Source organism: Haemaphysalis longicornis, unplaced genomic scaffold (genome assembly GCF_048455015.1).
Source record: "Haemaphysalis longicornis isolate Haplotype H1 unplaced genomic scaffold, Haemaphysalis longicornis Haplotype H1 scaffold_5, whole genome shotgun sequence".
Lineage (NCBI taxonomy): Eukaryota > Metazoa > Arthropoda > Arachnida > Ixodida > Ixodidae > Haemaphysalis > Haemaphysalis longicornis.
The window spans coordinates 192,667,161-192,683,823 of NW_027526385.1; the positions used below are offsets into that span (position 1 = coordinate 192,667,161).

The window sequence follows — 16,663 nt, forward strand, 5'->3', positions numbered from 1 at the left end:
CATCCTCTTGCGGTGCCCGGCGAGCAAGTTTAGGGTGAAAGCGTGCGCCGCTTTATTGCCGCGAAGAGATGAGTGAGCAGGTGTCCTGATTATCTTGGCAGTTCTCTAGGGCGGTTTTGGTTTATAATTCGTGGGGCTACCTTGAAAACTCTTCCAACTGTGTACGTTAGACACGCCGCTTGTGAGGCCGTAATGATGGTCGGGGCTTTGGTCTGCGTTATGGCTAGTGTGAGCTTCACTTCTTTCTGCTTCGAGGATGGTGGACTTGCGAAGGGTGACACTTGTAATAACAGCACCGGGGGTGGTGATGACCGCTGTTTTGGTGTTTGTGCGCGTGTAGTCAGCCGAGTTCCTGAAGACTGTCGTACTCGAGTCACAGTGCAAAATTTCAAGGGCTAGCGCTCTGGCCGTTTTTCTGCCTTCGCTACGATGGAGGCTCATGTTTCTTGGCAGTGGTTGAACGTTTAGCTTTTATCTTATATCCCATGGTCTATCTACCGTAGTATCTGTTTCCGTTGGAGACACAAACCCCACGTTCACAAGTACTTGGCGTCCTGTGGGCGTAGTACTTAGTCGCGTTTTTTGGGCGTTCGGGTGCGTCTCCATAGTTTCTCTAGGGGGCTATATACTTCCAGCGCCATCAGGGGAGCGGTAGAAGTGCTGGTCGGAAGGGCCAGGGCTTGCTTGTAGCCCTTGCGTATGATGGTGTCAATCTTCCGGAGTTCTGTTGCCAGGAGGGTGGACCAGGAGCAGCCTGTCCTATTCCTGCATGCCATGATTTCGGCTGGCAATGCGGCGAAGCGCCCTGATGATTTGGGTGGTTGACGAGACCATTTTTTTATTAGCTGGGTGTTTTGCAATCTGCCTGATATATCATGCCGAGTATTTTGATGGTTGGGGTCGGGTGGATCTTAGTCCTATCCAACGTAATATAGATGTCTGTGGATGTATCTCGACGGCGTTTTTGCACCATAACAAGCTCCAATTTCTCTGGCGCGCCGATGAGACCACACCATTTGGAGTAGGCATTCACCACATCTGCAGCCTGTTGAAGGCGCTCCTCTATGGTTCCTGTCAACCCTCTGCTTACCCAGATAGTGATATCGTCGGCGTAAATGCCGGGCCTAATGTCCGGGATTTCGTTCAATTTTTGGAAGGTTTATCAGGGCTCTATTTAAACGTAAGTCAGAGAAGACAGCGCCTTGCGGGATACCCCTACTTCCGCTGGTCAAGGGGTCGGATCGCAGGTCGCCAACCTTGATGACAGCTTGCCGATCTGTAAGGAAGTCGCGAACATTTTTTCGCCGCAGCCGCGGCGACTGGGGTTCGTTAGGATGGCGGCCGGCGCCACTTTGTCGAAAGCCCCCTTGAGGTCTAACGTGAGGATAGCCTTGGTCCAGGTCTTACTGGCCGATTCGAAGATGTCGGTTTTCAGTTGCAGTAAGATGTCTTGTGGTGAAAGGCGCGGACGAAACCCGAACATTGTATGCGGCATTTGTGCAGTTCTTTCTGCATATATTTGCAGCCTGTCTGGAACAACGTGCTCCGTAATCCTCCCGACCCAGTTGGTGAGGGAGATCGGGCAGAGGTTGTCGACGCACGGCATCTTTCCCGGTTTTCGTAGAAATCTGACCTCTGCCTTCTTCCATGCAGTAGGGAGGATGCTGCCCGTCCAGCAATAATTCATGTGGTAGGATAGAACAGCGATGAAAGCGTCGTTTAAGTTTGCGAGGGCATTGTTTGTCATTTTGTCCATACCCGGTGATGCGTTCCGCCGGATCCTCGGACCTCAGCCGTTGTGATTGGCTGATCAAGAGTGGAGTTCGGAGATCTAGTGCATGTCGTTGCAGGATTTTTAGGGGCGGCCGAAAAATATTTGTTCTGCAGGGTGCACATGAGGTTTTTTTCAGAGCCTGCGTATCGGTGTATGAAAATCCGCATGGTCTTGTTAGTTCCTCCCCTGCGCTTTGTGGTGTCTATAAGGTATCGGAGAATCTGATGTCTTGGAAGTGGCGAGTCTTCCGTTGAAGCTGTCACACATGTTAAACCAATTATTGCGGCTGAGGTCCGCCGCGTACTGGGCCGCTTCCTTGTTGAGTTTGGCTATTCTTAAGCGGATCTTCCTGTTATATCTTTGCTTCCTCCATCTCCCCAGTAAGCTGCGCCGGGCTTCCCAGAGACGAAGCAAGTGATTGTCTACCGCCGGTGTTTGATCAGACATTTCATTTTCTTACTGTGGTGCATAATGTCGTTGCATAATTCTTCTGTCCATGCTCCTATGTCTTCTATAGTGTTGGTCTGTTGTTGACTTCTTCTTTTTAGGGGCGAAGATCCTCTTGCTCGGGCCCTGTCCCGGCCCTACACGGCAAACTGTACAAGGCACATTGATGATGATTGTGGCAGGATCCCCCTAGGGATTGGCCAACCAAAGATTGGCTGAAGAGGTCATAACGTTCAACGCGCTCAGTTGCTACCCAACAAGGAGGAGAGGAAGAAGGGGAGGAATTCCTGCTGTGATAACAGCGGATCACCAGAAACAGTGGAACACGTACTGTTAGAGCGCCCCGCTCACATGCTCGCAAGGTGCCGTTTGGGGCAGAAGGTCGAACACCTACGACCAGGACCAATCTGCCTAAAAGTGCTCCTTAGCCCCTGGCACAACCCTTCAGCAGAACGCAAAGCACTAATGGCATTGTTTGAATACCTGGGCGAGATCGGCGTCACTGAACTGATTTAAACTACTGAGAACATGACGTTCGTCGAACTCTTTCCACAAACTACATGATGCCCGCTTTTTTTACTTCTTCTCTCCCCTTTCTTCTGCCCTGTTATCTATAAGGCCTTTTATACTCTCCCCTACCCATTTCCCCGCCGACTAGCGTGTCGATGTTACAATTCGGGCAATACTCTCGGCTTTCTTCTCTAATAAAAAGAGCTTTCTCTCTCTCTCCCTTTAAGGGCTCCTGAAATGACAGTGTGCCGGTGTCTTCCTGGTTCGGCACGAGACGAGCACGCTTCACGCTCCTTCTACGTTTCATCGTCGTCGGCAGCGGCGTGCGTCGGCGAGTCTCGGACGGCCGTGATTACAAGCAGCCCACAACCATCCGGGGAACGTGCATCGACCTTATCTTCAGCAACTTTAGGGATCATACACTACAACAGCCCTTTACTTTACATTTCACAGACCATCAGGCGGTCATAATCAAAGCGGAACGCAAACCACAGCTCGACGTCACCTACGTTGAACACGATGATGATAATGCCTAAATAAATACATGATGATGATAATGCTTAAATAAAGACAAACTCATACCACGTACAACATCTCTCTCTCTCTATTGAATGCCTTTCCACTCTAACACCCCCCCTCCAATAAAATTACACCATCCTCCCGTAGGGGAACCCTGAGTAGTATGGGAAACAGCCAAGGGTCAACGCAATTTCCCATTTCGTAGTTCCGGTAAGTGAAAGTGTGGTAGTTACCATGGAAACCAAACGGTAAATATAACGGTTGCTACGTACCTCAACCTCACAGAAACGACGAACTGAAAACTAATGGGCACTTGAATCGACCCCATGCTGGCTTCGCATACTACTCAGGGTTCCCGTACGGGAAGATGGTGCAATTTTTTTCGGGGATATCAGGAATTTTCCGCGATTTTAATGCGTTCTTCGCCGAGTGTAAATCAAGCCAGGCTCATCGACGACGACGACGATGATGATCTCATAAGGTCGGAGTGCCACTATGCAGAACAAATGGTTGCTGTACGTCATGTCTACCACGCAGATACATTGAATGGAATAACTCTCTCACATCAACCGAAACCACTCAAGAACATGAATGGATTTAAACGCAATTAGCTAAGACTGTGTGAGTTCGATCCGCATCACTGTAATAACAGCATATCAAATGCAGCAGTTTTGCAATTTTATACGTGAATTACCATTGCGCTCTGTAATAACTCCCGCTCCTGAGGGTACCAATAAATGAAATGAAATGAAACGGTACTTCCGAAACGTCGCCGAGTGTCCGCGAAAGTACCATATAACTGGGGGAAGGTCAACCAGGTGATCGATGATGACAACAAGCAGCCGTCAACAATGACCACAGCTTTACGGTGTTTTTATTGCAGTAGCAGATGTACTACCCATTTGCGAAAAGCAGCACGAGTTTGCAGTATTTAGGTAAATAACATTTTGGTTCTGTACGCACACGTGGGCCAACAGTGATGTCTAGAAAGGCCAAAGATCAAGAAATATTTTTAAAGCATTTCGCTTTCTCAACTGTTTTAGCGCGCTATTTGTAATTCCAAGACTAAGATGATCCCATAAATGTATTTATGGAATGGCAATCGGGCCTGTTCCATAAATTAAATTTATGAGACGGCAATCGGGCATGTTCTTAGGGTGAGGTAAAAACCTCTGGAAGCCATTCACAGGAGGGAAACAATTATAGTTACTATCTGTACGTACACATTCTTCGATGTCGAGGCTCTGGAAGGACAGTTCAATTTGCTCTGTTGGTGCAACAGATATATTCCATCGGCAGAAGGTATTGGCACTGTAGGGCTCTGGATACGATGGACTTGTTATCAGCCCAGTTGATGAGTCCAGATTACCTCCACAAGCGGCTGCAAAAAGAACAAAATATACAAAAACTGCATTGGAATACAGAAACGATGCTAACATAATAAAAACCTTTCCGGAAACCCAACTACAATGTCACATCTCGGAAGAATGCGCAACGGTACTCGACGTCGACGAGTACGAGATAGAAGCGCTGAGCGACTTAAAATGTTTGGGGCGCACCTGTGGTTGCTTATTATATCAAAATATCATTGACAAAAATACTTTATTTACAAAGCAAGTTTTGTACAAATAATAAAAATACAATTGCACAGTGCTACAGGATTGCACGTATTATGCCCTACAGTGAAATGTGTTTCAGTTACGACGTCCACGTAAGCGTACTCAGTGAAGCAAACGTCAGCCCTGACTGAAGTGGAACACGTCAAAATACACCTCTATTAGTTGTGTGCTTCAGTGGAATTTAGTTCGCAGCTAGAGATCTCGAGTGAAGACGGAAATCTTCCAAACGGGAAAAATAAACCGTACCATTGTATCAGTAATATTCATGAGGCCGAGATTATTTTAACCATTAACAAAAACTGTGAATCAGCACCGCAATAGCGCCATCAAGCGGTATCCTTCAGTTTTGCTTTATTAGAAAATGTTTCTCTTTTTTTCATAGAAATACGGTTAGTTTTCTTTGCAATGTGCCCTCCCACGTTTATGGATTGGCCGTGAAAACTTCATTGGCCAAGGTAAGTGTATTGTAAACAGCGACCATGTTTAGATTGCGCGACATTGTATTTTAGGTGATGCTTATAACTGCAGTTACCATCCAGAAAACTGCTGGTTTCTATGTATCGTCATTCTGACCCTCAGGGTCAGATATGTGAAGCATTAGCCTCCAAGGGTTGGGCAAATGGAATCGATTTACAGCTCGCTGAATCCAATTTTGGAGATAAGAAGAAGGGATAGGAGGAAATGGATAGAAGTTGACGTTGGTTCCATCGAAATGCACTGCGAATAAATGATAACGGCGCCCCATGCGCGAGCAATATTTTTGCTCTGTGGTACAGATTTGTCCGCATTCACTGCTCGCTTTCGCAGCAAGAACCGGGATTTCGCTTATGAACTGTGGTTTACCCGCACTTATCCACGGCAGAGTTTACCATAATTCTTTGTAAGCTCTATATCGTGTGCTTGCCTTCCCGCAACCAACTTTCATAGAGTGAAAGTGGCTACGATATCTCATTGAGCTCAACCAAGACATTCTTCCAATATCAGGCTGACAACTTACCAAAAGTGAAATTACATAAATAGTGACAACTTGCCTCGCTTTACTCTGGCGAGTGGGTGTAGCCCATTGGCGGCCTCCGTGCGAGAAGTTTTGTCTTCGTCCAAATTAGGTATTTCTTGCTTTCCTTCGTGGTCTCGCGCAACAACTAAAACAGATAAGGTGCGGGGAAACAAGAAAAATAAACGTAATGAATTCTCCAATGTTTAATAATACCAATAAAGTAAACGTATGACTAATATTTTTCCAAACATTGCTCGTCGATCTATCTTCTCTTCCCCATTACGCCATCCTTTTTCTGCCCACACCACTCTTTCTATGACTGTCTCAACCCATATTTCTACCCCCTCCGCTTCCTTTTCTTTCCCTTCGATACATGAGCGGTGCAGGCTGGGAACCTCTTTCCCTCTCACACTCACCCACTCACTCACTGACATTGCAAGTTGTTTCAAAGTTGTAAAGTAAGAGACCACAATTATTGCTTTGGGAAAACAATACGGCAATTTACCATCTGAATAACTGGCCGTAAATATCAGTGAGTTTTTTACATATCACACCACCATGTGGACATCCCTAATTATGTGCACATAACTAAGTGTATACTGGAGATGCCGATGACATGGTACAATGTCAATTTTATTATTGTTATTACACAAATTTATAACACTTACAGGTAAGTTCAAGCGTGCAAGTTTACTAGGCTCAGAAACGCAATGCACTCGCCACTGTGAGCACACGGTGCTGAACAATCAAAAGCCTTTTATGTGGAGCGTGATTGCATGCAATTACTGGCCATTTCGTTGACATTCATTAGTGAAATATTGCAATTGTTCGATGTAAATATTTATTTAGGGAGGGTGTATATCAGTTGTATGCACAAACTTCCTTAGATCTTATATGAAAGGAATAGTGCTTGATGCCTCACCACCGCTCATACCCTTCACAGAGACACCGCCAACTATATTTCCGCGCTACTGTGATGGACTTTTCTCCGTGACAAACTCGCCTATCATGGCCAATCTTCTGCGACCAAACTGCTTAGTACGCGTCGTCCTGTTGCGTAACGGCCAGAAATGAGCTCGCCGGTCTCCCCAATAAAGATATTGGCGTATTTAGGCCATAATATAGTTCCCATTGACGTATTGACGTAACACTGACTAGCTGGTAATCGTCGCCGTTAAGCTCAAAGGATTAAGCGAAGAAAAATGTGAAGAGTAAGATAGAGGTCGTCTTTGTCCCGCGGCGACTGCTTATACGTGGTAGCCAGCGCCACTCCGACGAATCGCTGGCTAGCAGCCCCACACACAGGAAATAATTACCTTGATATAAATACTGAAAGGAGTGGAGGGGGGCACAGCCCCTCCGGTAGTGTAGCGGTCATCGCACCAGACGCGAATTCTGGAGGTCGTGGATTCGATAGCACCCGCCGGGCATTTTTTTCTCCACTTTCTTTCTGACTTTCAAAAATATAGCTGTTGCACAAAGAATATAATACCGTACCATATTTCCCCGTTAGTTTCCGTGGCTTCCTTGACTGCCAAGCCTTATTTCTGCCTTTTTTCAGGGAGCCCCTCATTTCCCATTCTCAATCGCTACGCGCCCGCCCGCACGCACAAACACACACACACACACCCGCACGCAAGCACGCGCGCACACACACGCAAACACACACACACACACACACACACACACACACACACACACACACACACACACACACACACACACATATATATATATATATTGTAAGTACCTTGGAAGACAGGTGCTGCAGAACGTTCATTAAGCGTATCAACACACACTCAGCCGAAGTTGAGGAGAAGGACCACGAGCCGAAAAGATGAAAGATGATGATAAAAAGAAAGGGCCCATCTCCCCGCGAGGGGGACTCAAATAAATGCGTCGCATAGGGGGTGGGTGTATTGCGTTAACGTTTAGTGTTTGGGGAGTTGGTGGTAGTGAATGCGTTGTATCAGCAGCTTCTTGACATAGTTTGAATAAGTCAAGGATATAAGGCGCGTTCGTAGCCTTTCATTCTGTGTCGGTTTTGTGGCGCAGTTGGAAGAGCACCATGTACCTCGCGTTCTGCCCGCAGGTAGTGAATGCGTTGTATCAGCAGCTTCTTGACGTAGTTTGAACGAGTCAAGGATAGAAGGCGCGTTCGTAGCCTTCCATTCTGTGTCGGCTTTGTGGCGCAGTGGGTAGAGCACCATGTATCTTGCGTTCCGCCCGCAGGGTCTTGGGATCGAAACCAGGCGCCTGTAAGTATTATTTTTTTATATAGTGTAGGGGGAGGGGTGCGGACCTGTTGTGTAGAGCGAGGAGGGTAGCGTGATGCGGGAGAGGAGGAGTGGGGGAGAGGGCGCACCTGGAACGGCTGTTGCGGACGCCGAGGCACGCCGACAACGCCGGGTGACATCGTGAGTTAAAGAAATGCTGTGCATTTAAACTATTAGAGGAAGAAGAGGTAGCTTGGCAGCTGCTTCGTACTATCACCATCACTGCACTATTTCATCCACCATTCAAGATTCACCCACATCCCGCGGTCCTCGCCTTGGTTTTTTAATAAAATGGTGCCATGGCCAGGATGGCAAGATCGACACAATTGAAGAGCGGAGTGTACGTACCGCCATCAACAATGACGTAAGTGCACGGCTGCGATGAGACTGAACTGTGACCGCTGACCAAGGACCACCAGCGGATGCCACTACCCCACGAAGTTTAGAGGGGCACTACAAAGTCGTTATCCATGGCGGAAGACGGTCCAGACGAGCCACTTATCCTGGTCGGATTCATCAATGCGGTGGTTCCACCGACGTTCAAAGCATCGTTGGAAGTATAAGTATAGAATACTCTGATGCGGCTAATATGGGCATGACATCGATCGGGATCATAATGAACCGCTCACGCGACCTTCGAATAAAATGCTTTGGTGTCGTCCACTCAAAGGGCAGAAGCAATGGATGACTGCTGACAAGTGAACACTTCGCCTTATGTTAACCATCTTCCTGCATTTATTGCGTGGCCGGGAGGATGCTAAAAATATTAGAGGAAGAAGAGGTAGCTTGGCCGCTGCCTCCTAATATCACAATCACTGCACGGTTCCATCCACCATTAATGATTCACCCACGCCCCGTGGTCTCACCTCGTTTCTTTAATAGATGATGATGATGAATATCAGAGGAAGAGGAGGTAGAGGATAGTGACCACTGCTTAACTGTAATAGCAGTCAATGTCCCAAAGGGGTAGTGCACGACTAACTGCTCACACCAATTTCCCCCTCCAGACGAGGCGGCCGCCCGGCCGCAAGTGTTGGGCAAGCGCGGCGCACAAAGGGTTTGAGGCGTTAGACGTGCACGACTTCCGTGCCACGGTAGCGGCGGTCCTATAGGGGGCAAGTAGGGGCGACAGCATATTTTACAAAAGAGGTTTCTTCAAGCGCTGTATAGGGACCCGTGCAGAGGTGCAAACATTTCTCGCATAATCCTGGCCTGGCCTCTTGGGAGTTTAAAGTAGCACTTCGTCGCCAGGGTAAAGAAAACAGCCCGCTTATTGGCGTCGCAGCGATCCTTTCGATCATGTTGGTTGGTTTCTGTATTCAGACGGGCAACTAAATGGCAGTGCTTGAGGAGGGAGACGAACTCCTCTGAGAGCGGGCTTGAAGCGGATACAGGAGCCGATAAAAAGGAAGCGCTGAGCATGAATGGTGGGTCGTGGCCGTAGACAGACAGACATACAATGAACTTTATTGAAGGTCCTGAGGATCAGCGCCGCCATTCAGGGCGGCAGCGCTGCGGGCCGCTCCCACGTCGGGACGGGGAGGCCGAGCCTCTCCGCCTAATCGTGGGCCCTCAGGACTGCCCTCAACTGGTGTAGTAGATCGGGGCTCTCCAAGTCGGAGCGCCACTTTTCCTCGGTTATGCGTTGAGGGCCCCGAAGTGAGGGACACCGCCAGAGCATATGATCTAAATTGCAACGTTAGCCACAATCCGGGCAGTTCGGTTGAAAAGCGTCCGTGTAGAAGCTGAGATCGGGTAGACTAGGATAAGGCCTGGTCTGAAACATTCTGATAGTGGCTGCCTGCGGCCTCGAAAATTTCTCGTCCCGGAGAGGAAACGTTCGCCTGCACAGCTTATAGTGCTGAATAATCTCGTTGAACGTGAATGAAGTGTCTCTGAAGACATCCCAACCAATCCCGAGGAATCGTCTCCGTCCGACCAGGAACGGTGGGTTATCTCGCGCGTGCGGTTGTGGGCAACCTTGTTGAGGTTAAACAGGACAAGTGCGACCCTAGGTGAGCGGGAAACCAGGTGATGGTGTGTGAGGAAATGACTTTAGGTCCTAGGATGCGAGCTACCTAGGCCAGAACGGAACCTGTTGCAAAGGCCGCAACGGTAGCGCGGAAGTCGGTGTAAATTCGATGCCGGCTGTCGTCAAGTAAAGCAAGAGCCACCGCGGCCTGCTCGGCTCTAGCCGGGGTGGTGTTCCTGAAAGACGCAGAAGTGAGAACTGTGCCACTACAATCCACCATAACTGCCGAGAAGTTTGCCGATCGGCCGTACTGCGTGGCGTCCACAAAGCACGCGGAGTGCCGGTCGTCACGAACTTGTTTTAGTAGGGCCTCGCCTCTAGCCCTTCGCCAGCCTGCATTGTGCTGCGGGTGTACGTTGCGGGGAAACCGGAAGATAGTTATAGCAGCTCCCTGCTCCTTAGTAAAGCCAACCTTGCGCTCCTCCTCTAGTGATGGATTACAGCCCAAAACCGCCATAATCGCCCTGCCAGCGGGCGACGACGACAACCTGGCAGTCTGAGCCGTGTGCTGCGCTTCGATTGTTCCCTCTAAAGTGTTGTGCACCCCGAGCTGCATGAGCCTCTCTGTGCTGGCCATCATCAGGATACCCAGCACGTGCTTGATGCTTTTACGAATTCGTAAATTGAGCTTAGCGTTATCGTGATTCTGCCAGCAGTGCATGGCCGCCACGTACGTCACGTGGCTCATCAAGAATGCATGGGAGAGCTTCAAGAGATTGCCCTCCTTGATACCTCCTCAACTGTTTGAGACCAGAGTAATTAACCATATCATACTGTCAGTCTTACGGTGATTTTGGCGATGGGGTGCCTGTTACAATCGTTCGACTCGATGAGCATACCGAGAACCCGGATTCCCTCATCTCTGGGAATGGGGTGTGCCTCGCTCGTTCGGAGTGCAAGGTTCACCTCTAGCAGTGGGACCCAGCCCTTGGGATTAACCCCTCTCCTACTAGGTCTGTAAAATAGGAGCTCCGACTTGCTCGAGGAGAGGCGAAGCCCCGTCACAGCGAGGAAAGCCTAAGTGCGATCTAGCACTTCCTGAAATGCTTCCTCTACCTTACCCTCGCAGCCAACGTTCGCGGCCGTAGACGAGGAAAAATGGAGAATAGCCGGTCTTTCTTTGGACTGCAGTGTTATATGCAAATGTAACGAACGGGAGAATTGCGTCCCATCGGTAGGCTTAGCCTTAGACTGCTAAGTCAAACAGCGGACTTCTTAGACTGTATATGCATTGAAATCATATCAGAGAGAGTCCAATGAAATCGTTCAGTCAGCCCGTTCATGTGGGGATGATAGGGCGGATGTAGTTTTATAAATAGTGTTCGACATACCCATAACTTCTTGAAAAATTATCAATAAAAATGCCCTACCCTGATCGCTTAGGAGGACACAAGGGGCACCGGGACGCAGTAGTTTCGAACACAAGAAGAAATCTGCGATCTCTGAAGCACATGCACAGCGAATGTGTGCAGCCTCCGCATAACGTGTCAAATGGTCAACGCCGGTCTCAATCCAGCGATAGCCAGTAGCGGTGCAGGGCCAACGTCCGTAAAGGTCTATGCCAATGGATTCTAATGGGATATGAGGACAAAGCAGTGGCTCCTACAGTCCGGCAGGCGGTGATGTTAACCCTTTGCGCTGCTGACACAAAGTGCATGAAGGGACGTATGTCAGACGAAAAGAAGCGACCGCGGACGGGATCATATGTTTTGTTGAATCCTAGGTGACCCGCTGTGGCATCGTCGTGAAGAGTTTCCAAAATATGCGACAGGATGGCGCGCGGCGAAGCGGGAACCCATTCGTAGCCAGATACGTGATGGTTGATACGATGCAGCACATCAATTAAAAGTCGGAAGCTGTGAAGTTGACGACCGCACGGACTGTTAGGAGGGTGCGTTGAGCCGGTAAGCCGGTCGATTATAGTACGGCATTACTGGTATTGTCTTTGAAGTTCTGGGAGGTGTGACCGGTCAAACGACGTGCAGTTAAAATGTGCGGGAGGGAGCACCTCGTCTGGTGGCACTGATGTTGCACTAGTGTCAGACGACTTCAGTGGGCAATGTGAAAACGCATCGGCATCGGGGCGCTTCTTCCAGGTTTGGTATATTACAGTGGAGTCATATTCCTGAAGCAGAAGTATCCAGCGTCCGAGGCATCCTGCTAAATTCTTCTGCGTCTGCAACCAGCATATGGTATGCACATTCGTCACAACAGTGAAGTACCTGCTGTAGAGAGAGGGTCGAAACTTCTGGACGGGCCAAACCATGGCGAGACACTCCTGCTGGGTGATATCATAGTTCTCCAGAAACTGACGGAGTGACTGTCGTACCAAATAACCCGCTCACGACGCTGTTAATCAGACTGCAAGAGCACCACACCGATCCCATGGCCACTAGCGTCAGTATGAAGAATGACAGGCCTCGATTCATGCAAAGGTATTAGCGCGGCCTTCAGCTTCTGAAAAGCCTCTTCGCAGTCGTCCGACCACTCAAAGGAAGTTTCGGAGGGAAGGAGTTTGTTGAGGGGTAAAACAACTCTTGTGAAAGTGCGTACAAAACGGACAAGTAAGACGCCTGACAAAGAAAGCTACGCAGGGACTTTAGTTGCTGAGGGCGCGGGAACTAGACGTAAGCAGCCACCTTGTCTGAGTCAGGACAGATACCTTCGTTGATCACGATGTGGTCTAAATCTTTGGTGCTTTGGGTAGGGAAATGGCATTGCTTAGTATTCACCTGAAAGCCCGCATTGGCGAGGCAGTGAGGACCTCACCGAGCCGCCTTAAGCGCTCAGAAAAGCTTGAATTAAAAATAACAATAATGTCCAGGTAACATTTACAAGTTTTCCATTTAACGCCTGTGAGTACAGTGTCTATCATACGCTCAAAAGTGATACGAGCGTTACAAAGTCCAAAAGGCATTTCGTTGAACTCGTAGAGTCCATCAGGGGTGTTGAAGGCTCTCTTTTCTATATCGTCCTCGTGCATTAGGGTCTGCAAATAGCCAGAGCGGATACCGAGGATGGAGCAATATTCCACTCCTTGCTGACAGTCAAAGGTATCATCAATACAAGGCATTGGATATAAATCCTTCCGAGTGATTTTATTGAGTGCGCGGTATTGGATACAATATCGAACAGACCCGTCTTTTTTCCCTACAAAGAACACAGAGGGTGACCAAGTACACTTAGATGGACGTATAATTTTACGCGGTAGCATGACGCCAACGTTGTCGCTGATGATCTTCCGCTCAGATGAGGATACCCGGTGTGGGCGGCGGAGAATAATACGGTATCCGTTTGCTTCAATGCGATATGTTGCCACATATGTCTGGCCAAGTGTTGGGCATTGAGAGTCAAATAAAGCTTTGTGCCTGTGCAGAAGATTCAGTAAACAGTCGGTTTGCGGTGGGGAGAGGTCAGAGTTGACACCGGTGGCAAGTTGACGGTGGCGAGACTTGGTGCGGGATTTGGAAGCGGAGGAAAGAGAGCAATGCGGAAGGACAGAGACAGCTTCAGAGTCTGCAGAGGTAGCAATAGTGGTTCCTTGACGTGGGATGATCGTTTCAGGTGTAGTGTTCGTGTCAACCAGCAACGCAAACCCATGCGATAAATGTACAAGACAAGTTCCGACAACGATTCCTCTTGGTAGAAAGCGAGCGCTGGGAATTAGGAGCTTGTCTCCATCGCAGAAATGGCTACCACAAAGGGAAATCCTTGTCTAACCGCAAGACCTAAGAACAAAATCTGCACACGCCACCAGGCCACACTGTGGAAAGTCGGGGAGGATGTCGGTATGCTCAGTAGGGGTGATCTCAATCGCCGGGTTCTGGCAGGAGATGACACTAGATGCCGATGAAAGAAAATCCCACCTTGGAATGACTTCGCGGGAGCAGCAAGATAAGACCGGGCGCTGTATGTGGTGTCAAGTACCTGTATCAAAACGCGCATTGTTCCGAATCCAGACGGCTCTAGCAGAAATTGATTAGTACCACACTGGAAATGTTTTTCCGCGTTGGTTTTCCACGAGAAATTGTTATCGACCGAGGAAAGTCATTTACATCAGGCCTGATGAAGGAGCTGAGCAGGCTCCTCTCGTTTGCACAGTTGCCCACGACACCATATCATCCCATGGCCAACGGGCTTGTCGAGCGGTTCAACGGCACGCTGAAGCAAATGGTTCGGCGCATGTGCCAGGAGAGCCCTAAAAACTGGGATAGGTACCTGGCGCCGCTACTCTTCGCTTACCGCGAAGTGCCTCAAGCCAGCCTGGGTTTCTAACCCTTTGACTTGATCTACGGCCGCTACGTCCGGGGTCCTATGGCCATCTTGAAGGAGTTATGGACAGGAGAAGGGATGGATCAGGACACAAAGACATCGTACGGTTACGTTGTCGATCTGAGACGACGCCTGGAAGACACCTGTCGCATTGCCCACGAACAGCTTAGCAAAGCCAAGGTAGTGCAGAAACGCTACTACGACAGAAGGGCGAAAAGGCGCCAACTCAGCCCTGGAGACCAAGTATTGCTTCTTCTCCCGTCCGACACGAACAAGCTCATCCTGACATAGAAGGGGCCCTTCACTGTGCTTGAAAGAAAAAATGATGTCGACTGCGTCATCGACTTGGGAACGCGAACCAGCTTGTTTCACATAAACATGTTGAAGAAGTATGAACCCCGGATTGCAGCTGCACAAACACGCCAACAGGCTTCTGTCGTACTCGAGGCTGAGGACGCGGAAGAACCGCCGTGTCTGCCTGTAGACCAGCAAGAAACGTTTCACGACGTTGCGGTTTCTCCGGACTTAAGCAAAGAACAAGGAGAACAAGTTACTGGCCTCCTAGAGACGCACAAAATGATTTTCTCTGATGTCCCAGGCAGGACCGATCTGGTCCAGTGCAAGTTGCGTCTCATGTCGGACACACCGATCCAGGTGCGCCAGTACCGAATCCCTTTCGCCATTCAGAAACCGGTGAACAAAGAGGTGCAGCAGATGCTACAGCTAGGTGTCACGAGCCTTCGGAGTCCCCTTATCAGTCCCCCATCTTGGCGGTGAAAAAAAGGGATGGCACCAGAAGGCTTTGTGTCGACTTCCGTCAGCTCAATTCGATCCTCGTCAATGACAATGAGCCCATCCCAAGAGTTGACATGATGTTCGCAAAACTAGGCAAATGCAGATACTTTTCTAAATTTGATTTTACGAAAGGTTATTGGCAGGTGCCTATGGACGAGGAGTCAAAACCAATGACAGCGTTTTCTTGCGCCTCTGGCCTGTACCAATTTCGATTTATGCCATTCGGCATTAAGACAGCACCTGCAGTATTCACACGGCTAATGCGAAAACTAGTCGACGGCCTCCCAAACGTCTACCATTACTTTGATGACGTGCTCATCGCGACAGAAACGTGGCTGGAGCATCTAGACATTCTTCAGGCATTCTTGCGACGTGTCGGACAAGCCGGCCTGACCATTCGACCGAAAAAAAGCGAGATCGGGTACTCTTCGGTCAAGTTCCTGGGTCACATGGTTGGTCATGGTCTCCTACGGCCCCAGGTAGAGACGCTCGAAAAAATTCAGGCTGCCCAACGCCCCAAGACGAAGAAACAGGTGCGCTCTTTTCTAGGCCTGACTGGGTACTACAGAGATTTTGTACCTCGATATGCCGAAGGGTGTCATCCATTGACGGAGCTTACAAAAAAGAGAGCACCGAGTCAAATCGCTTGGAGTGACGCCGAGGAAGCGGCATTCAACACCCTGAAGCAAATGCTTTCCAAGGAGCCCATTCTCAAAGCTCCTGATTTTTCCGAACCATTCATCCTTCGGACCGACGCTTCCTCGACCAGCATTGGCGCCGTACTCCTGCAGAAGCATGACGGAATTGCGCATCCTGTTGCGTATGCCAGCCGACGTCTCCTACCTCGTGAGGCTGCCTACTCCACGATAGAAAGAGAAGGACTTGCCCTCATATGGGCCGTCAAAAAGTTTCACGTCTATTTATTTGGGAAACCTTTCATACTGCAAAGTGACCACCAGCCCCTAGCTTATATAAACTCGGCAAAGCACATCAACACTCGTGTGTTACGGTGGAGCCTGGCTCTTATGGAATACCATTTTGTGGTGGAATACATCAAGGGTAGGGAGAACATTGGAGCCGATTATATGAGTCGACTGTCCGCACCCTAACTGTATTCATTTACCTTTCCTTGTTTTTTTCCCCACCGCTGCAATAAATTTTTCACTTGTTTTGGCTAGTGATGTGTGGTTGTTTAAAATTTATCTCTGCCTTCGCTTTATCAACGGGTGTGTGTGTTTTTTTTATACCCCTTAATTTGAACTATCCTCGCGCTTGTGTGTGTGCGCGCTGTCAAAGACATTGAACGCTCCGCATCAAGGCCCACGGACAACCTCCGAAAAGCCTGAGCAGGTTGTTTGAGCGCAACAACCTCTTGAAGTGGGGGGTGATTGTGAGGATTGGCCATCATTGCTGGAAAAAGGG

The 16,663-nt window shown here is 49.0% G+C and overlaps 1 protein-coding gene across 1 annotated transcript in view; it reads right to left on the bottom strand.

Moving 5' to 3' along the window:
* LOC144139576 (uncharacterized) overlaps positions 1-16,663 on the bottom strand; it is a 153,299-nt gene that overhangs the window by 117,824 nt on the left and 18,812 nt on the right. Inside the window, exons 2-3 of the mRNA XM_077671886.1 lie at positions 5,901-6,011; positions 4,474-4,631 (exon numbers count right to left, since the gene is read on the bottom strand). Coding sequence (XP_077528012.1) covers positions 4,474-4,631; positions 5,901-6,011 — 269 coding nt within the window. The remainder of the gene's footprint in view (positions 1-4,473; positions 4,632-5,900; positions 6,012-16,663) is intronic.